At 40.3% G+C, this 22,362-nt stretch overlaps 1 protein-coding gene across 1 annotated transcript; it reads right to left on the bottom strand.

Annotated features, from left to right (window-relative positions):
* Positions 1 to 321: 321 nt before the first annotated feature.
* LOC102411707 (olfactory receptor 2B11) lies at positions 322 to 1,278 on the bottom strand. The gene has a single exon (XM_006054725.1). The coding sequence runs from the start codon at positions 1,276 to 1,278 to the stop codon at positions 322 to 324; it is 957 nt and encodes a 318-aa protein (XP_006054787.1).
* Between the last annotated feature and the right edge of the window lie 21,084 nt (positions 1,279 to 22,362).

Raw genomic sequence — 22,362 nt, 5'->3', positions numbered from 1 at the left:
CCTTGGCAAAGTAATGTCTCTGCTTTTTAATATGCTGCCTCGGTTGGTCATAGCTTTTATTCCAAGGAGCAAGCATCTTTTCATCAATTCTGTTTAAACGGTTCCTAATTATGGCCTCTTAGAATTAAAGATCCTTGGGAAAGGTGGGACTTTAGATACTGTGAGAACACAGGAAGTGAGATACTTTGGGTAGGGAATTTTGGGCTCTCTCAAAAACAAGTACACTGCTTCATTACTGACTCCTTAATGAAAAGTGCTCTAAGCACACAATACACCTGCCTAGTTTTCTCTAACTAATGGAAACTACCACATCTCAGGTCTTTACCTTATGCAGAACCTCCAGATCCTTGCCAGAAGTCCTCTCAGAGCACCCTTCACATCCTTGTTCCTCAGGGTATAGATGAAGGGATTGAGGGTGGGGGTGATAATGGAATAGAAGAGGGAGATAAATTTGCCCTGCTCTTGGGAGTAGCTGGAAGGAGGTTGCAGGTACATGTAGATGGCAGGTAGGTAGAAGAGGGAGACCACCACCAGGTGGGAAGAACAGGTCCCAAAGGCTTTGTGCCGACCCTTGGAGGACTGAATTCTGAACACTGCACGGGCAATGAAGCCATAGGAGAGAAGGATGAGAGCCAGGGGGACCAGCACAAAGAAGGCCACCAGCACCGCCAGTGTGGTGTCATTCACAGCTGTATCAGTACATGATAGCTTGATCATGGCTGGCACTTCACAGAAGAAGTTATTTAGCACCTGTCGCCCGCAGAAAGGCAACTGCACTGTCAGGACCACTTGAACAAGGGAGTTGCCAAAGCCACTGAGCCAGGCCACAGCCACTAGCTGCTGGCAGAGAGGGCGGTGCATGATAATGGTATATCGGAGGGGCTCGCAAATTGCCACGTAGCGGTCCAGGGCCATGGCTGCCAAAATGATGCACTCAGTGCATCCCAACCAGTGGAAAATTGCATACTGTACTGTGCATCCACTGTAGCTGATGGTCTTGCTGGAGCTGCCCATGTTGACCAGCATCTGAGGAACAGTGGTGGTGGTATAGCAGAGGTCCAGGAAGGAGAGGTGGCTAAGGAAGATGTACATGGGGCTGTGGAGCTGGGGATCCAGGTGGGACACCAAGATGATGGAAATGTTCCCCAACATGGCCAGCACATAGGACACTAGGAGGACCACAAAGAGAGGGAGTTCCAGCCATGGCCTGTCAGAAACACCCAGAAGGATGAAGTCCTTAGGGGGATCCCCCCAAATGCTTTGGTTGTCACTTCTCATGCTGAGGCATTTTCCAGCACCTGGGATGAATTGAGAAAGTTGGCATAAAATAAATAAATAAATAAATAAATAAATAAATGAAAAATTGTCTTTCTCATTCCTGTGCTTGCTCTTGCTTTCACAGGTTCCACCTATCTGATTTTCCTTACCTCTTTGAAAGTGAAAATGAAAGTCACTCAGTCGTATCCAACTCTTCGACACGCATGGAGTGTAGTCCATGAAAATTTCAAGGCAAGAATATTTGAGTGGGTAGTCATTCCCTTCTCCAGGGGATCTTCTCAACCCAGGGATCAAACCCAGGTCTCCCACATTGCAGGCAGAATCTTTACCAGCTGAGCTATCAGGGAAACCCAAGAACACTGGAATAAGTAGTCTATTCCTTCTCCAGCAGATCTTCTTGACCCAGGAATCAAACTGGGGTCACCTGCATTACAGGAGGATTCTTTACAAGCTGAGCAACCAGGGAAGCCTTATCTCTGTAGGGACACTGAAATATTGGGGCAATCAGAACCATGAATTAGAAGAGTTACATATATGTCTTGCTCTCCTTCCTAGTCTTTGACCTTGACTATGCCATTTAATTTTTCTGAAACTTAATTTCTGCATCTGTAATGTGTGGAGAAAGTACCTGCTTCAACTACAGAGTCTTGAGGATGATAAAGGGACATTAGGTTTGTGAAAGCAATTTTCTTCCAGTATGGTCGAAGTCTGCCATAGCTCCCATCACTATCAGAAGGTTTGAATTCTCTCTACATAGTCATTAACAAGGCATTGATCATTTTCTCAGGCATTCTTGCTTTGCCTTTTAGAGGTGGTAGTGGGAGGGAGCTTAAAGGTGGTATAAAATAAGAATAAGGGCTTTGTAAACAGATAAGGGGTTTCTTGATAAGAACACATCCTACTCACCTCCTAAGGCTTATATTGCCTCCCTGACCTTCTGTACCATGCTGGTCTCTCCCTCCATGACAGTTCATACGTGTGCAGCACTATTATTCACTTCGTCAGTAAATAAAAAGCACAGTCCAACATCTTCTGAGTGGAGGAGTTAAGTCGTGCTCACCTTTGACTCAGTCATGTCAACAAATGAGACCCCAGAACGTAGAATTCTGAGCAAAAGGAGAAAAGTGTTGGTCAGTGGAAGAAACATAGCACCTCAAGTTTTCTACTGAAAGATCCAATTGCCTCTAGAGAAAACAGACAGTTTGAATGACATTTGAATTCCCTCTACAACTTCTTTGCCAAGTAGCTGTTTCCTCTCAGAGTTGAAAGACACAACTGATTTGATTTCCAGATTCCACTGCTGTCAGAAAGCAACTGGGTTGCTATTTGCTGATTCAAGGGGTCTTACTACTGAGCTGTGTCAATTTCCAAACTCCTGCACTCCCCATAGGACTGTACACCCTCAAGTTCTTGGTGGAGATGATATAATCCATGAAACTATTGAAAGGGAATTGAGTCCTGTGTGCAGGTAACCTATGAAGTATTCATTTTAAAATTATTTATACCAAATTCAGTTCGGTTGCTCAGTCATGTCCGACTCTTTGCGATCCCATGAACCGCAGCATGCCAGGCCTCCCTGTCCATCACCAACTCCCGGAATCCACCCAAACCCATGTCCACTGAGTCGGCGATGCCATCCAACCATCTCATCCTCTGTTGCCCCTTCTCCAATTTTATTAAAAATTGGTATTTTTAATGCCAATTATACAAATGGCATTAAAATACAATTATATTGTATTTTTAATTGGAGTATAATTGCTTTACGATGTTGTTTTAATTTCTGTTGTACTACAAAGTGGATAAACTATATGTATACATATATCCTCTCCCTCTTGAGCTTCCCTCCCCACTCCCCACCATCCCTCTAGGTCATTACAGAACACCAAGTTGAGCTCCCTGTGTATACAGCAGCTTCTCTTTAGCTATTTATTTTACACACGGTACTGTTATATATATATATATGTGTGTGTGTGTGTGTGTGTCAATCTTATTCTTCCAATTTATCCCACCCTCCCTTCCCCCAGACCCCATGTTCATTCTCTACATCTGCATGTTTGGTGCTTCATACATAAAATCTAAAATTCATAGAGATCTCTTCAGTCTGCGGCTGCTGCTAAGTCACTTCAGTCGTGTCCAACTCTGTGCGACCCATAGACGGCAGCCCACCAGGCTCCCTCCCTGGGATTCTCCAGGAAAGAACACTGGAGTGGGTTGCCATTTCCTTCTCCAATGCATGAAAGTGAAAAGTGAAAGTGAAGTTGCTCAGTCGTGTTTGACTCTCAGCGACCCCATGAACTGCAGCCCACCAGGCTCCTCTGTCCATGGGATTTTCCAGGCAAGAGTACTGGAGTGGGGTGCCATTGCTCTTCAGTCTAGATGAGGTAATAAGCATATTTCCTCCCACCCCCACAGTCTTACATTCTAAAGAACTCTAATACATTTGAAAAGAATTTAAACTCTGGGATTGAAATGGATAAATAAATGCAAATTACCTTTCTTCCTCTGCTTTTTCAAAGCTATATTATAATATTTCCTATATTCTTGTGGAACATCCAGTTGTTGCACTTCTCCCCCCCCCCCCATTCTATCAAAAGTACTTCTAGGATAGTTCTTACTGAATTTCATTATTTTATCTCTAATGGGAAATCAGCACTCAGATTTTGATACATGAGTTGCAGCAGGGCAAAGTAGGGTTTGCTCCCTTTTTAAAATGAAAAGTGATCATGTCGCTTTCCTTTCCTAATTTCTGATTCTAAGGTTTCCTCTCAGAACCTAAACTATACAAGAAAGGGAAACGTTGCGGGGATATTGAAAAAAGATTAAAGTATGGGGGTAGGGAAGTCACTCAGTCGTGTCTGACTCTTTGTGACCCTATAGACTGTAACCCACCAGGCTCCTCCATCCATGTGATTTTTCAGGCAAGATTACTGGGTGGGTTGCCATTTCCTTCTCCATGGGAACTTTCTGACCCAGGGATCAAACCTGGGTCTCCCACATTGCAGGCAGACTCTTTACTGTCTGAGCCACCAAGGAATCCTAAAAATATGGAGGAAGAAAGAAAAATAGATACAGGCTATTGTGATAATAAATACAAATTATTCTTTTTTTTTTTTTTTCAGATTTGTCTTGGCTTTATTTTTTATCTTATTTGATTAAGCACTCAGTGTGAGTGAGATTCTTTAATAAAAGCTTTACATGATTGACTTCCCTGGTGGCTCAGATGGTAAAGCGTCTGCCTACAATGCGGGAGACCCAGGTCTGATCCCTGGGCTGGGAAGATACCCTGGAGAAGGAAATGGCAACCCACTCCAGTACTCTTGCCTGGAAAAATCCCATGGACGCAGAAGCGTGGTAGGCTACAACCCATGGGGTTGCAAAGAGTCGGACACGACTGAGCAACTTCACTTTCCTTTCACTTTTACATGATTATCTTCAGTTCAGTTCAGTTCAGTCGCTCAGTCATGTCCGATTCTTTGCGACCTCCATGAATTGCAGCATGCCAGGCCTCCCTGTCCACCACCAACTCCCAGAGTTCACTCAAACTCATGTCCATCGAGTCGGTGATGCCATCCAGCCGTCTCATCCTCTGTTGTCCCCTTTTCCTCCTACCCCCAATCCCTCCCAGCATCAGAGTCTTTTCCAATGAGTCAACTCTTCGCATGAGGTGGCTTTAGGGCTTTAACAATCCAGTAAGGCAGATTTTTCACTCCTGTTTTACTGCTAAGCAGACTGACTTGGGGAAGATAACTCGTTTACCTTAGATTATTTATGTAGCAGCAAGAGATAATCAATACTGAAAGCTGTGATCTTAATCATTATTCTCTCTACCACTTTGCTTTTTAATTTTTTAAATTAAGGTCTAATCGACATATAACACTATATTAGTTTCAGGTGTAAAATATAATGATTCTCTATTCATATATATTGGAAAATTATTACCATAGTAATTCTATTTGACATTGTTTCCATATAGTTACAATTTTTTCTTGTTATGAGAACATTTACAATTCACTCCCTTAGCAACTTTCAAATATACAATACACTATTATTAAGGCATTAATAGAAGGCAATACTAGAAGGCAATGGCACCCCACTCCAGTACTCTTGCCTGGAAAATCCCATGGACAGAGGAGCCTGGTGGGCTGTAGTCCATGGGGTCGCTAAGAGTCGGACACAACTGAGCGACTTCACTTTCACTTTTCACTTTCATGCATTGGAGAAGGAAATGGCAACCCACTCCATTGTTCTTTCCTGGAGAATCCCAGGGATGGGGGAGTCTTGTGGGCTGCCGTCTATGGGGTCGCACAGAGTCAGACATGACTGAAGTGACTTAGCAGCAGCATTATTAATTATAGTTACCATGATGTATATTACATCTCCATTATTTATTTAATATTTAAGCGAAAGTTCATACTTTTTGACCCTGTTAGTCCATTTTGTTCATTTTCCCACCTCTGCCAATTGCCAGTCTGTTTTCTGTGTCTATGAGCTTTTTTTTCCCCTAGTAGTTCACATATAAGTACAATCAATCATAGGGTAATTTTGTTTCTCTAACTTAGTTCACTTAGCATAATGCCCTCAAGGCCCATCAATGTTGTCACAAATAGCAAGATTTTATTTTTTTTATGGTCCTGTAGTATTTCATGTGTATATATACCACATTTTCTTTATCCACTCATTCATTGATGGGTGATGGGTCATTTAGCTTCGTTCCATATCTTGACTATTGCAAATAATGCTTCAGTGGGTGTGTATATATATCTTTTTGAATTATGCGTATAGCTTGTTTTATTGAGATTCACTTTATTGGCCTTTTCATTTATTATATTTTTTACAAGTTGAAAGTTTGTGGCAACCCTGCACTGAAAAGTCTATTGGCATTATTTTTTCAATAGCATCTGCTCACTTCACATCTCAGTGTCACATTTTAGTACTTTTCACAATATTGCAAACTTTTTAATGATTATTTTATTTATTATGGTGATTCGTGATCAGTGATCCTGTCCTCTTTTTGTTTTTGGCAGCACCACATGGCTTGTGGGATCTTCGTTCCCTGACCAGGGACTGAACTCAGGGCCTCAGCAGTGCATGAGCAGAGTCCTAACCACTGGACCTCCAGGGAATTCCCTATGATCAGTGGTCTTTGATATTACTGTTGCAAAACAATTATAACTCCTTGAAGGTTCAGATAATGGTTAGCCTTTTTTTTCTTCAGCAATAGAGCATTTTAAAATTAAGGTATGTACATTTTTAAAAACATACTTCTCTTACACTTTTAATAGACTACAATATAGTAACTTTTATATGCACTGGGAAACCAAAAAAAAAAAGTGTCATTTGTTTTATCGATATTTGCTTTATTGTTGTGGTCTGAAATAGAACCCACAATATCTCTGAGGTATGCCAGGATTGTTTTTGGTTTCTTCAGATGAACACCCAAAAGTGGAATTTCTGAATTATATTTAATTGTTCCACTTTTATTTTTTTCCATACCACTTACCATAGTGGCTGCACCAATTTACATTCCCACCAACAGTGAATGAAGGTGGCTTTTTCCCCATATCCTCACTAACAATTGCTGAGTTTTTGGTGACAGCCATTCTGACAGATGTGAGGTGATACTTCATTGTGGTTTGGACTGCATTTCTCTGATGATTAGTGATGTTGAACACCTTTTCTTGCTGGCTGCTTATGTTTCCTTTGGATAAAATGTCTACTCAGGCCCTCTGCACATTGGAATTGAATCGATTATTTTTTATTATTAAGTTGTATGAATTTATATACATATTTTGGATATTAACCCCTTATCAGTTATTATAATTTACAAATATTTTCTCTTATTCAGTAAGTTGCCTTTTCATTTTGCTGGTAATTTCCTTTGCCATGCAGAAATTTAGTTTGATGTAATCCCTCTTGTTTAGTTTTGCTTTTGCTGTTTTTTCTTCTAGAACTTTGCTTTTGTAAAAGCAGTTAGTGACTGGGAGAGCTGCAGCATTTGTGCAAATGACTAAGACAGAAAAGAATGCCAGAAAGAGAAAAGTAATGTCACAGGAGGGAGAGTGGTAAGGGAATTGAGAAGAGATTTTTTGTAATTTCCAGTTCAGTGTATCAGGCATTTCTGGATGACCATGCGTGCACGTGAGCATACACACACACCCCCCCACAAACCTCAACTGCAAATCTGGGCTGTTTTACTTTACATCATATGCTTGATTTCATTATAGCTCAACCTCTACTTCTTTCATCAAGCATCCTCACTGATCCTCACTGTGGATCGGGATCATCCCCAATAAAATCCTGTAGACAGAGAGGTTTGAGGAGCATAGGTAACTATATCCTTGCAAGAAGCCTGAGGTATGATTTTTCAAGGTGTTTTACTTATAGAGATTATAAAACAAACAAACAAACATTTTCTAGCAAACCATGAGAAAGGATAGGAAGTAAATCAGCACTGAATGAGTGTCACTACTTAGTCTGTGTACCAGACACTATATATGGACTGTTTCAGGTCCTACTTCAATAACTCTGGGAAAACAGAAGTTCACAAAGCTTAAGAACATCTTCCTCATTCAGGTTGAAGCTGCAGTATGACTCCATGGGGTAAGATATTTAAGTCCATTGATATTGGTTCATCCATAGGGTAAGTTAACTCCTCATAAGCACCCAGATGTCATAACTGCTGAGCCAGGACATCATTGCCTCCAGAGTATGAACAATCTCCTTTTATATTCACAAATCTTTGTTAAATATTCTGAAAAATATTTAAGACCTTGTGTAAAGGAAAATGTTATACGTGTTATGTTTTTTGTTAATACTTTCCAATATGCTAATTTTTAATTTTAGAAGATTGTAATTTCTCTAAAAATGAGAATCTTACACATTGTGCCATTCAAAGCACTTAGCATGAGTAATGCAATTAATTTATGAAGTGATTACTGATTATGTTCACAAATATAAAGGTCTCATTCTTCAAATAACTCCTTATTCCAGGTGGTATGTAGAGTGCTGAGCTGCATAGGTTATTCTTTCTTGTGGTGGTGGGGTTGGGGTGGGGAGGAAGGAAGAAGAAGCAGCTGGAACTCAGTAGTGATGGGTCTCTGGGACTAGAAAGAAGGAACACAAACCCTCACACCGGGGGCACCAGCTTCTGCAATAAGACACATGTCAATGAGACAGGATGGCCTCTCCTGCATAAAGCTGGTCCCCCACCCATTTCCATTGCCTTTTGATGTTGTCTTTATATTTCATTTCCCTGCTAAAATGCATCTGGAAAGTTGCTGTCTCTGGGACTGTTTGGCTTTACTTGCTCTGTTTATCTTTTTTCATGGCCATGCAGGGTTTAATATTGTTTTTGTGACTATGACTCAACATTGTCAAAAATATTCAGAGGCAGCATAAATGAGATTGGAGTCTCATTTACTCTGAGCAACATCCACTCTTCCAGTGAATATTGAATAGCTCATCTACCTAGAGGCAGGGGCAGCCTGTTCTGTTCCTGGATGTCTTTTCTAGCTTCTATGGTGCACAGTATTATATAAGCTGCTTAATGCTTGGCCACTCTTCATTGATCTGCCTGTCCTCTGTCCCATATCATCTTGGTCTCCATTGCAGACCAGTGTTCCTGATGCCACAGACTGACCACCTCTACTGCATGGTGCAGGCTTTAGTTTGTCTAGAGTTAAGGGCTAACTTCTTACCCCCATGTTTCTCTGGCTTATACAGAGAGCTTGGTTAAGGAATGGAGGCTTTATTAGCAGCATGTGGTGCTTTTTGTTGGGGAGAGACATTTAGGGATGAAGTCACTGGAAACATATTCTAGAAAGATATAACATGCTTTCTTTCATGAAGTTGCTAGGACTTCACTCTTACCTGAAGCTTGTCCTCTGAGTACATGTGGAGAGGTTATTCTTAGTCTAGAAGAAAAGACTGCCTTTCGTCACAACACAATTGGTGCGGAGACTAAGTGCTTTCTGGGTGAGCTCCATGGATCTGCTATAGTCTTGGTCTCCAGAGTCCCTGCAGACATTTTGATTTGGTGGAGCAAGCTTATGTGCTTATGTAGTGGAGGTTACCTCTGAGGATAAGACTCTAAGATGACAAACCTTCCTATGTCATGCTCCGTGCTCACTTAAAAATTATCCCTCAGATGAAATTTGACCTCATTGTCTACATTTATTTCTAAAAGGGCTCTGTTCTTTCTCCCCAGACATAGAGAAAAACCTTGTTCTCCTCTGGCTTGTAAGTTATCCCTGATGTTTTGTTTAATTAGTATCTGAGGGGTTATCTGATAATTGATGTAGTGTGAGAGTTTGGAGTACTTGCAATTAATGGTAAATCCTAGAAGACCAGAAGACCAGAGGAAATGGACCAATAATGAGGAATGAGAACTCTGTATTTTAAACTTTTTTGGGTAGCTCAAGACTGCTTTAAAACCAGAGTGAAAAATTAATCTGTCTAGCACATAATTCAATCCGAAAGTGGACATTGAACAGCCTTCAGCACCAAACTCAGCTAGTCACCGTCTGTGCGTTTTTGAGCAAGTTACCTAATTTCTGTGTGCTTCACTCATGATCAGAAAACTACAGGAAACCCTCATGTCATCATTCAGTCTATTATAAGTGCAAAACGAGTTGATTTTTATAAAGCATAAAGCACTCAGAACAGTGACTGGCACAGAGTAATAGCTTTGGACTTTTTTTTTTTTCCTGACTACTACACATGGTTTCAACTGCCTGTTCTATTTGTCACATGGAAAAGATGGATAAAAACATCTTTTGGTAGGCAGCCAGTGTGAAGTGGTACAGGTTTTAATTCATGTAAATAAAAGCTGCTGCTGCTACTGCTGCTAAGTCGCTTCAGTTGTGTCCGACTCTGTGCGACAAGACGGCAACCCACCAGGCTACCCTATCCCTGGGATTCTCTGGGCAAGAGCACTGGAGTGGGTTGCCATTTCCTTCTCCAATGCAAGAAAGTGAAAAGTGAAAGTGAAGTTGCTCGGTTGTGCCTGACTTTTAGTGACCCCATGAACTGAAGCCTACCAGGCTCCTCCATCCATGGGATTTTCTAGGCAAGAGTACTGGAGTGGCTTGCCATTGCCTTCTCTGAAATAAAAGTTAGTGTGTACCATAAAACACGATGGATAGTGACATTTGGGGAGAGTTATTTTTACTCTGTATGTTTCAACTTAATTATTTTTGCCTATAGTTCTAGATGTCTTGATTTGGCATGATATCAGTTTATGGCAGTGGTTTCCTTTTATCCTCTGGGGTTTTAGAAAGCATTTTGTCTAGGATTAGAATGAGGATAGAAAGCTTGCCTGAAAAAAAGATGGTGAATTGTGCCTGGGTGATGAGGTGGGTTTTTGTTGTTCAGCCACTAAGTCATGTTCAACTCTTCGATCTCATTGACTGCAGCATGCCTGGCTCCTCTATCCTCCGCTATCTCCCAGAGTTAGCTCAACTTCCTGTTCATTGTGTCAGTGATGTCATCTGACCATCTCATCCTCTGTTTCCCTCCTGACCATCTGACCTCAATCTTTCCCAGCATCAGGGTCTTTTCCAGTGAATCGGCTCTTTGCATCCAGTGGTCAAAGTATTGGAGCTTCAGCTTCAGCATCAGTCCTGCTGATGAATATTCAGACTGACTTCCCTTACAATTGATTGGTTTGATCTCCTTGCAATCCAAGGCACTCTCAAGAGTCCTCTCCCACACCACAATTCGAAAGCATCAATTCTTTGGCGTTCAGCCTATTTTATGGTTGAACTCTCACATCTGTACATGACTACTGGAAAAACTATAATTTTGACTATGTGGACCTTTGTTGGCAAAGTGATGTCTCTGCATTTTTAATTCACTGTCTAGTTTTGTCATAGCTTTTCTTCTGAGAAGCAAGTGTCTTTTAATTTCATGGCTGCAGTCACAGTCTGCATTGATTTTGGAGTCCAAGAAAAGTAAATCTGTCACTGTTTTTACTTTTTCCCCATCTAGTCCATTCTGAAGGAGATCAGCCCTGGGATTTCTTTGGAAGGAATGATGCTAAAGCTGAAACTCCAGTACTTTGGCCACCTCATGCGAAGAGTTGACTCATTGGAAAAGACTCTGATGCTGGGAGGGATTGGGGGCAGGAGGAGAAGGGGGCGACAGAGGATGAGATGGCTGGATGGCATCACTGAGTCGATGGACGTGAGTCTGAGTGAACTCCGGGAGCTGGTGAGGGACAGGGAGGCCTGGCGTGCTGCAGTTAATGGGGTCACAAAGAGTAGGACACGACTGAGTGACTAATCTGATCTGATCTGATTTGCTATGAAGTTATGAGAGTGGATAACATGATCTTAGTTTTTGGAATGTTGAGTTTCAAGCCAGCTTTTTCACTTTCCTCTTTCATAGTCATCAAGAGGCTCTTTAGTTCCTCTTCACTTTCTGCCATTAGAGAGATATCATTTGCATATCTGGGGTTGTTGACATTTCCCCCGGCAAAGGAAATCATCCCATCTGAACAACAAGACAGTTCCCAAGAGTTCCTACATTCCCAATTTCCCACAATTTGCTGTGATTCACACAGTCAAAGGCTTCAGTGTAGTTAATGAAGCCAAAGTAGATATTTTTCTGGAACTTCCTTGCTTTTCTCCATGATCCAGTGAATGTTGGCTATATGATCTGCCTCTTCAAAACCCAGATTTTAGATCTGGAAGTTCTTGGTTCAAGTACTGTGGAAGCCTAGCTTGAGGGATTTTGAGTATAACCTTGTTAGCATGTGAAATGAGCATGACTATACAGTGAGAAGGAAATGGCAACCCACTCCAGTGTTCTTGCCTGGAGAATCCCAGGGACGGGGGAGCCTCATTGGCTTCCTGTCTATGGGGTCGCACAGCATTGGACACGACTGAAGCGCCTTAGCAGCAGCATACAGTAGATTGAACGTTCTTTGACACTGATAAGGAGGGGCAATTCCCTGATTCCAATTTATTTCACATGTGCTGTCTTTCATGGTGAGCCAGATGTGGGATGTAGGAATTCTTGGGAACCCTCTTCATGTTCAGATGGGATGATTTCCAAAGATATAGAGGCTTAAATATATGTGAAGGTGGAAAAAAGAGATGAAATTTAGAGTTTTGTGATAAGGAAATGCTGGTATAAATAGAAACTGTCAGGACTCAGACAGAGTCTCTTTATACTAATGATCAACTTCCACACTTCAAATATCTGTTGTGCCACTCTTATTTTTGGCAGTCCTTTTTACTCCAGATTATAAGGAACCTTGTGAAGGAGTTATATTTTTCACTTTCTTTGATAGAAGACTGTAATGAGATGAATGAGATGCTGGGAAATCTCATAGAAATATTTGTCAGTCCTCTTTTCTCCGTTTTTTTGGTGTCCAGTTTAGACTTGATGGCTGGAATTCTAGAAGCCATATTTCTTCTTGAGGAGAACTTGAAGATGAAAGCTGCACACTATGAATTACAGAGCATTCACATAAGCCAGGGTCCCTGATGATCATGGAAGTGCCATGAGCTGTTGACCTCTAGCATCTGTGATATGAGAGAGAGTCTTCCACTTTGTTTTTAGCACCAATTTGGTTTTATGCTTTAGAAAGCTGAACCTAATTATAACAGATGTTTCAAGATTTTCTGAAATTTCTTTCTTAAAATTATTATATTATAGGCTATAAAAAAAGGTATTGATATCAGTATTTCCAACAATCTCCCAAACTTTGGGAGAATATAACCTGAAGTAGTCTTTCTTGATATGGATTAAATAGATTAATAATTGAATTAATAGTGAACAAATGAATGTTCAGTTTAATGATCAAATGTGATAAAAATACTTAATATGGCTATAGTTAGTGGAGAAGAGAGATGCCTCTTTTCCTTGGAATGAACTGGAAGATTCTCTTGTGGAGGGGGAGGGTATAATACAGATTGCCTATATTTCTGGAATTTCATGTTATTTCAGGTATGGTTAAAATTAAAGGAGAAAAATATTTGTAACTGATAACCCCAAGAAACATCTCCAGACCAATATTTATTGAACATGAAATCAGTAAAAATTGGTGGTGAAAAATAGACTTTTGTAATCAAATGAACTGAATTCTCATCCCAGCACCCATTTATTCACTATTGGACCTTGAATGAGTTGCAAAAGTTTTCTGAGGCCCAGTCTATTTATCTGTAAAATAGAAATAGTAATATCTGAGCCCTGGGTTGTTATGAGGAAAACTGAAATAACAGATGCAAATTTCTTAGTATTCATGGTATATAATTTAATAAATAGTAGTTTACACTTGGGCTTCCCCAGTAGCTCAGCTGGTAAAGAATCTGCCTGCCATTCAGGCGACCCCAGTTCAATTCCTGGGTCAGGAAGATCCCCTGGAGAAGGGATAGGCTACCCATTCCAGTATTCTTGGGTTTCCCTGGTGGCTTAGCCTGTAAAGAATCTGCCTGCACTTCAGGAGACCTGGGTTTTCGACCTTCAGGGATGTTCATTGCCAAGCACTAACTGAGATGACACATAATCACACTTCTGAGTTATATCTGTCTTAAACCCATAAAGATGTTGGAATTGACCTGTCTCTGAGCAGAACATGCAATCTATGTGATGCAGTCATGGATAATTATTGTACTTCAGTACCTTTGACCTACCCTATTGAATGGCAACTGCCAGAAGCCAGCATGAGGAACTCCGCACATGGCAAAAGTCATGAGGAAGGAGGCTCGGCATACACAAAGGCGGGATCGAGCCTCAGGAGTCCCCCTGGAAATTCTCGAGCATCTACCCCCAAAACCAGAGTCTGCCTACTTTAGTGCTTTGTGCTGTCACCTACACCTCTGACTTTACAGGGGGCTGTCCCTCACTACCTCTCTCTGAAAAAAGAGTTAACTTACAGCTCCAGTTAATAAAGTTCCTGGGTGTGATAGTGTTTCAACCTACAAACTCCTTTGGAAGTCCTCTAGCCTGCCTGAATAGGTTTTTCTGGCCACATGTGATTGTTCAGAGCCTCCCAACTGTGAGAGGCATGAGCTGTTCTAAACTGTCTAAATACAGATTCCCAAAGCTTGGTCTCCCCATGTCGTTCTTTCTCTCACCTTCTGGCTGAATTATTCAGCCTCTTTTCTCCACTAAATTTTCTCACTGAGCTATCCTTATTTAATCACTCTTTATATCTTTAATCCGGAGAAGGCAATGGCACCCCACTCCAGTACTCTTGCCTGGAAAATCCCATGGATGGAGGAGTCTGGTAGGCTGCAGTCCATGGGGTCGCTAAGAGTCGGACACGACTGAGCGACTTCACTTTCACTTTTTACTTTCATGCATTGGAGAAGGAAATGGCAACCCACTCCAGTGTTCTTGCCTGGAGAATCCCAGGGACGGGGGAGCCTGGTGGGCTACAGTCCGTGGGGTCGCAAGAGTCAGACACGACTTAGCGACTAAACCACCACCACCACCATTAATGAAAGAAAAATGAAGGACTGCTTCTGTGGGAAAAATGTTTCAAAATTAAATTTGGTTTATAAGGACTGTATTTTCAGATTAACCAAATAGGAAAAACCAAATGGGAAAAAATAAAGACTTATAATATTTGGGAAAAATAAACAAATAAAATTAAGAAAATTAAAAAAAACCAAGATTTGTTTTAAGAGGAAAAAGAGAATAGAAAGACTGATAAAGAAGGAACAACAATGATTAAATAGCACCGTTTATGAGAGCCAGTGTTACAGACAACATGACAGGTTTTAATTTGTATTTTTGAAACACTATACTATTAAAATTATTTCCAGGTCATTTGAGAGTATGACCCTGAATTAAAACTTTATGTTTGCTAATGCCTTATGACTACTAGAGGTTTTTCTGGAATAATTAATTTATAAGTGCTTCCAGATAGTTGCTGTAATTATTCAACTGATACATCAGAGTCCAGAGCTAACAGGCTATGCAGAGATAGTTACATGCTTCATGGGAGACCAGGAGAAGAAAAATACAGGTAATTATTTTCAGACCAGCTTTAGGATGCATTACCACTGGACCATACCATCTGCCATGTTTCTTGCTTAGACTCAAATTAAATAGGATAATTAAATTAAAATAAGGAAAATTGTCCAGATGGGTGAGAAAAATAAGAAACCTTATTTTTATGATGTGCTTGCTGTGGCTTTGACAAGATATGAGAGGCAGGAAATGAATGAGAGATGCTGTCAGTGGCAAAAATAGGAGCAGGAAGAGCTCTGAGCAAAATCAGGGGCTATCCAGATTTCCAGACTTATCTTCCATTCTCTCTGCTCATCACTCTTTTTCTTTCCAGAACATTTTGTCTTTCATTGCCCTGACAACCTGAATGTGCTGATGTGTTCTTCAATATAGGTCTCTGCATCCAAAGAATTCTCAGCATATACATATTAAAATACATGCTCATTTATATTTATATTGATACTATATAATATAAATCACATAATTATGTACACTGTATAAAACATACCTATATAATTGTCTACCTTTCTATTTTTTAACTTTTTATTTTATATTGGAGTAGAGTTGATTAACAATGTTGTGTTGGTTTCAGGTGTACGACAAAGTGTACACACTTCTATATTTAAAATAGATAACCAACAAGGACCCGCTGTATAGCACAGAAATGAGCTACCAGCAAATCCTTATGATGTTACTTCTTGTAATCTGGTTTTAGTTAAGGCTTTGTTTAGACTGCCAATCCAGTTCTGAGTCTGAATGTTGAGGTCCCCGTGTGATGCCACACCTCTGTGGCTTCTTGTTCTTCCTTGTTCTGCTTTGGGGAATATTTCAGATATTCAGGACACAGCACCGGGAAGATTTTCTCAGTACAGATTCATGTTCCAGATAACATTATTTTCACAATTTCTAGGATCAGGAGCCAAACAGCTTCTGACCTGTACAATCTTTCATTATAAAATTAAATAATTTCTGAAATTTGCAAAGGCTTCATGAGAGGTACTACAAAGAAACTGAAAGACGATGTTTTATAGACACTATGGGAGGTATGCTTCAACTTTCACATGTTCTTTCTCCCAAAATGCTTTTCTGAGAATCCAGAAGCTGACTGCTAGTTTTTCTTCCCCATCTTCCTTTACACAGTTAATCTCCTCCCACATATAGCCCACATATGGCCTTCCCAGATGGCACTAGTGATAAAGAGCCTACCTACCAATGCAGGAGATGTAAAGAGACGTGGGTTTGATCCCTGAGTCAGGAAGACCCTCTGGAGGAGGGTTTGGCAACCCACTGCAGTATTCTTGCCTAGAGAATCCCTTGGACAGAGGGGCCTAGTGGGCTACAGTCCATAGGGTTGCAAAGAGTCAGACACTTTGTGACTGCAGTGACTTGGCATGCATGCACACACACATAGCAGAACAGGTATTTCTTTCACTCATCCTGAATATTTCTGAGTAGATGACTCTATATTGCAAACAAGGGGCTAATTAAAACAAAGGGATGATTTTTTTTAAAAGTATCACTTTTAAAGGAGTATCACTTATAGCAGAGAGCCCAAGAGAGCTTAGGTAGGAAATGTTGAAGGCAGGATTGCCCCATTTCCCACGATGATGAATATGACGAGCCCCATGCCTTCTCCCTCTCATCTAACTAAATTGATCTATCTCTGCCAATTTACTTTTTCTCTGTTTCTCATCTCTATGTTAATGTCTATTTCTAGGTTAAAATGCAGACTTGACAACAATGTCACAGGGATGTATTTTTAAAGACACATTTAATAAAAATAATTTTATTATTTTCAGATTTTTCAGATGAATAATAAATCTAATAGACTGGTTCATTAGAAATTGAGAACTGGGTCATGGAGGTACATGGGAGACATTTTCAAAGAAGTGAATAAACTAAACCTACAAATCCAAAGTGTGATTAACATGTTTAAGTCAAGCAGGTGGTAAATAATGCACCATAGCATACTCCCTTGCAACTGTTTAATGAAAAATAGTTGGCTGAAAACGTGCACACAAGTGCTTACTTTCCCCAGTGTATAAGCAAAAGTATTTTATAGACTGTTGTCCTATTGTAAATAGTGCTGAAATAAACACTGGGGTACATGTGTCTTTTTAAAATATAGTTTTCTCAGGTTATATGCTCGGAAGTGGTAATGCTGAGTCATATGGTAGTTTTATTTTTAGTTTTTTTTAAGGAATCTCCACGTTGTTCTCTATAATGGCCATATCAATTTACATTCCCACCAACAGTGCAAAAGGGTTCCCTTTTCTCCACATCCTCTCTGTCATTTATTGTCTGTAAATTTAAAAAAAATTATTTTTTATTGAAGGATAATTGCTTTACAGAATTTTGCTATTTTCTGTCAAACCTCAACATGAATCAGCCATAGGTATACACATATCCCCTCCCATATTCTGCCCATATTTTGGAAATTAATTCTTTGTCAGTTGCTTCATTGGCAAATATTTTTTCCTATTCTGAGGTTTGTCTTTTCATCATGTTATAGTTTCCTTTGCTGTGCAAAAGCTTTTAAGTTTAATTAGGTCACATTTGTTTATTTTTGCTTTTATTTCCATTACTCTAGGCAGTGTGTCAAAGAGAATCTTGCTGCAATTTAGGTCAAAGTGTGTTCTGTCTATGTTTTCCCCTTAGAGTTTTCTAGTTTCTGGCCTTATATTTAAGTCTTTAATCCATTTAAAATTTATTTTTGTGTATGGCATTAAGAAGGGTTCTAATTTCATTCTTTTTTAAAATAAATGATCTTTATTTATATGTCCTTTCAATTTTTCAAACATAAAATTATGATGACTACTCTTTTTTCTCCTGAAAGAAGAAAAGAGTCCTATATGACTTTTTAAAAGAAGTCATAAATGTGACTTTACTTAAAGCTGAATAGAGAAGCTAGATTCCTTCTTGGTTACTTCTATTAATGCTCTTGGTTTTGTTCTTGAAGGACAATTGCTTTATAGAATTTTGTTGTTTTCTGCCAAACCTCAACATGAATCAGCCATAGGTATACATGTGTGCCCTCCCTCTTGAACTTCCCTCCCACGTCCCTCCCTATCCCACCTGTCTAGATTGTTACAGAGCCCCTGTTTGAGTTTCCTGAGACATACAGCAAATTCCCGTTGGCTATTTATTTTACATATGGTAATATGAGCTTCCATGTTACTCTCTCCATACATCTCACCCTCTTCTCCTTTCTCCCTGTGTCCATAAGTCTGTTCTCTATGTCTCCATACTTCTCCATTGCTGCTGCTGCTGCTAAGTCGCTTCAGTAGTGTCTGACTTTGTGTGACCCCATAGATGGGAGCCCACCAGGCTCCCCCGTCCCTGGGATTCTCCAGGCAAGAACACTGGAGTGGGTTGCCATTTCCTTCTCCAATATATGAAAGTGAAAAGTGAAAAGTGAAAGTGAAGTTGCTCAGTCGTGTCTGACTCTTAGCGACCCCATGGGCTGCAGCCCACCAGGCTCCTCCGTCCATGGGACTTTCCAGGTAAGAGTACTGGAGTGGGGTGCCATTGTCTTCTGCATTGCTGCCCTGCCAATAAATTCTTCAGTGCCATCCTTCTAGATTCCATATATATGCATTAGTATATGATATTTATCTTTCTCTTTCAAACTTACTTCACTCTGTATAATAGATTCTAGGTTCATCCACCTCATTAGAACTGACTCAAATGTGTTCCTTTTTATGGCTGAGTAATATTTCACTTTGTATATGTACCACAACTTCTTTATCCATGCATTTGTCGATAGACATCTAAGTTGCTTCCATGTTCTAGCAATGTACATGTGTCTTTTTTGGTTTTTGTTTCCTCAGTGTATATGCCTAGGAGTGTGATTGCTAGGTCATATGGTGGTTTTATTCCTACTTTTAAAAGGAAACTCCATACTTCTTAGTGGCTGTATCAATTTGCATTCCCACCAACAGTACAAGAGGTTTCCTTTTTCTCCACATCCTCTCCAGCATTTATTGTTTTAGACTTTTTGATGATGGCCATTCTGACTGGTGTGAGGTGATATCTCATTGTAGTTTTGATTTGCATTTCTCTAATAATGAGTGACGTTGAGCATCTTTTCATGTATTTGGTAGCCATTAAGTATGTCTTCTTTGGAAAAATGTCTGCTTAGGTCTTTTCCCACTTTTTGATTGGGTTGTTTGTTTTATTGGTATTGAGTTGTATGAGCTACTTGTATATTTTGGGACTTAACCCTTTGTCAGTTGTTTCATTTGCTATTATTTTCTCCCATTCTGAGGGTTGTCTTTTCACCTTGTTTATAGGTTTCTTTGCTGTGCAAAACTTTTAAGTTTAATTAAGTACCACTTGTTTACTTTTGTTTTTATTTCTGTTAGTCTAGGAGGTGGGTCATAGAAGATCTTGCTCTGATTTATGTCACTGAGTGTTCTGCCAAATTTTCCTCTAAGAGTTTTATAGTTTCTGGTCTTACATTTAGGTCTTTAATCCATTTTGAGTTTATCTTTGTGTATTGTGTTAGGAAGTGTTCTAACTTCATTCTTTTACACATAGCTGTCCAGTTTTCCCAGCACCACTTATTGAAGAGGCTGTCTCTTCTCCATCATATATTCTTGCCTCCTTTGTTAAAGGTAAAGTGCTCATAGGTGCATAGGTTTATTTTTGGGCTTTCTATCTTGTTCCATTGGTCTATATTTCTGATTTTTGTGCCAGTACCATACTGCCTTGTTGACTGTAGCTTTGCAGTATAGTCTGAGGTCAGGCAGGTTGATTCCTCCAGCTCAGTTTTTCTTTGTCAAGTTTGTTTTGCTATTTGGGCTCTTTTATGTTTTTGTACAAAATGTGAAATTTTTTGTTCTAGTTCTGTGAAAAATGCCATTGGTAATTTGATAGGGATTGCATTGAATCTGTAGATTGCTTTGGGTAGTAGAGTAGTTTTCACACTATTGATTCTTCCAATCTAAGAACATGATATATCTCTCCATCTGTTTGTATTGTGTTTGAGTGCTTTTATCAGTATCTTATAGTTTTGTACATACAGGTCTTTTGTCTCTCTAGGTGGATTTATTCCTAGATATTTTAATTTTTTGTTGCAAAGGTGAATGGGATTGTTTCCTTAATTTCTATTTCTGATTTTTCCTTGCTAGTGTATAGGAAAGGAAGGGATTTCTGTGTATTAATTTCATATCCTGTGACTTTACTAAATTTATTTACTAGCTCTAGTAATTTTCTAGTGGCATTTTTAGGGTTTTATTTAGGTGTATAGCATCATGTCTTCTGCAAACAGTGAATGTTTTACTTCTTTTCCAATCTAGACTCCTTTTATTTCTTTATGTTTTCTGACTGCAGTGACTAGGGCTTCTAAATCTTATTGAATGATAATTATGAGAGTGGATACCTTTGTCTTGAAGTACTCCTTTCCCAATTTTAAATCAGTTTTTTGTTCCATGTCCGGTTCTAACTGTTGCTTCTTGACCTGCATATAGGTTTTTCAGGAGACAGGTAAGGTGATCTGGTATTCCCATCTCTTGAAGAATTTTCCAGTTTGTTGTGATCCACAGAGTCAAAGTTTTTAGCATTGTCAATGTAGCAGAAGTAGATTTTTTTTTGGAATTCTCTTACTTTTACTATGATCCAATGAATGTTGGCAATTTGATCTCTGGTTCTTCTGCCTTTTCTAAGTCCAGAAAAATGCAATATAACAAAGGAGTGCAGTAGAAATAGGAAATAAAATAAAATAAATTTATTTAAAAATGAAAGCATTAAAAAGTAAGTAAAAAAATAAAAAATTAAAGAACAATAAAAATAACAATAGAACAAAACAGAAAAGAACAGAAGAAAATTAAATATAGAGAGAGTAGTAGTAAGAAGACTATTTTCCTATGGCCTCAGCTCTCAGTGTTATTGCCCCCCACAGTGGGCTCCAGCCAATCTGCCTACTCAGGAAGTCAGTCAATATTTCTAGGAAGGTGTTTGGACCTGTTATGAGCACTGTGGGGGCAGTTCAGATTCTAATCTGGCTTTACTCCAGCTTGTACTTGCTTCCAGTGTCCACAGTTGTTCTCTTCTTTAATCACACAGCCACTGTGCTTAGTTTTAGTTTTGGCCCCACCTCTGCTTATATGCTTCTCTCCAGTTCCCTGCCCAGACAGAAGAGGGGCAAAAGCAGTGGTTAATTAGGGCTCACTTGCTCAGTCTGACTTCCCTGGTGGCTCAGACAGTAAAGCGTCTGTCTACAATGCGGGAGACCTGGGTTCGATCCCTGGCTTGGGAAGATCCCCTGGAGAAGGAAATGGCAATCCACTCCAGTACTATTGCCTGGACAATCCCATGGACAGAGGAGCCTGGTACGCTACAGTCTATGGGGTCGCAAAGAGTTGGACACGACTGAGCGACTTCACTTTGGTTCAACTTCACTTGCTCAGTTTGGCCAGAGGGAGGAATCCAGCAGTTACAATTGGAATGCACCTGTGGTGGTTGACCTTGAGGATGTTGCTACAGCCTGAGGGGGGCCATGCATTCTCCTTGGGGATTTGGCCCTGGGTCCCTTGGCGTTGCCAGGCTGCACAATCTTCTGGGATGGTGTGGGCAGTGACCTGTACTTGCTCACAGCTTAGTGGCATCAGTGGTGGCTGTTGTGGCCACATCTGGGGTCAGAGATAGAAGCCACAGCTTGCATTGCCTCTGGAACTCATGATGTTGGTGCTCTGCCATCCATGATTTATGGAGTTAGAGGGTCTTTGGGAGGCCTGCCTTTCTCCTTGTATACCCCATGACAGGGATCTCTTGCCTCTCTGGCTAGCAGAAGCTTTTCCCTGGATTCCCTTGGCTATGTCATATTAGTCCCCACAGACTGTCTTCATGGCAGTCAACCCCAGTCCTCTCCTTGGGGTCAGACCTCCAAAGCCTAAGCCTCAGCACCCAGTCTCCAGCTGCCTCAGCAGGCATGCAGACAAACATCTCAGGTTGGGGGGTGCTGGTTGGTACCAATCCCTGTGCGGAATTCTCTATACTTTTCCCTCTGCACCCCTGCTGCTGCACTCTTCTCTGAGGCTCTGAAGCTCCCTACTGTCTCCACAAGTGAGGGGGTGTCTGAATGTATGGAAAACTTTCCTCCTTCACAGCTTCTTCCCAGAG

Source organism: Bubalus bubalis, chromosome 9, assembly GCF_019923935.1.
Source record: "Bubalus bubalis isolate 160015118507 breed Murrah chromosome 9, NDDB_SH_1, whole genome shotgun sequence".
NCBI lineage: Eukaryota > Metazoa > Chordata > Mammalia > Artiodactyla > Bovidae > Bubalus > Bubalus bubalis.
Note: the sequence above shows the minus strand (reverse complement) of the source record. Positions and strands in the feature narration are given on the sequence as shown.

Coding starts and splice junctions, on each gene's coding strand:
- LOC102411707 (XM_006054725.1), bottom strand. CDS start 1,278: ATGAGAAGTGACAACCAAAGCATTTGGGGGGATCCCCCTAAGGACTTC.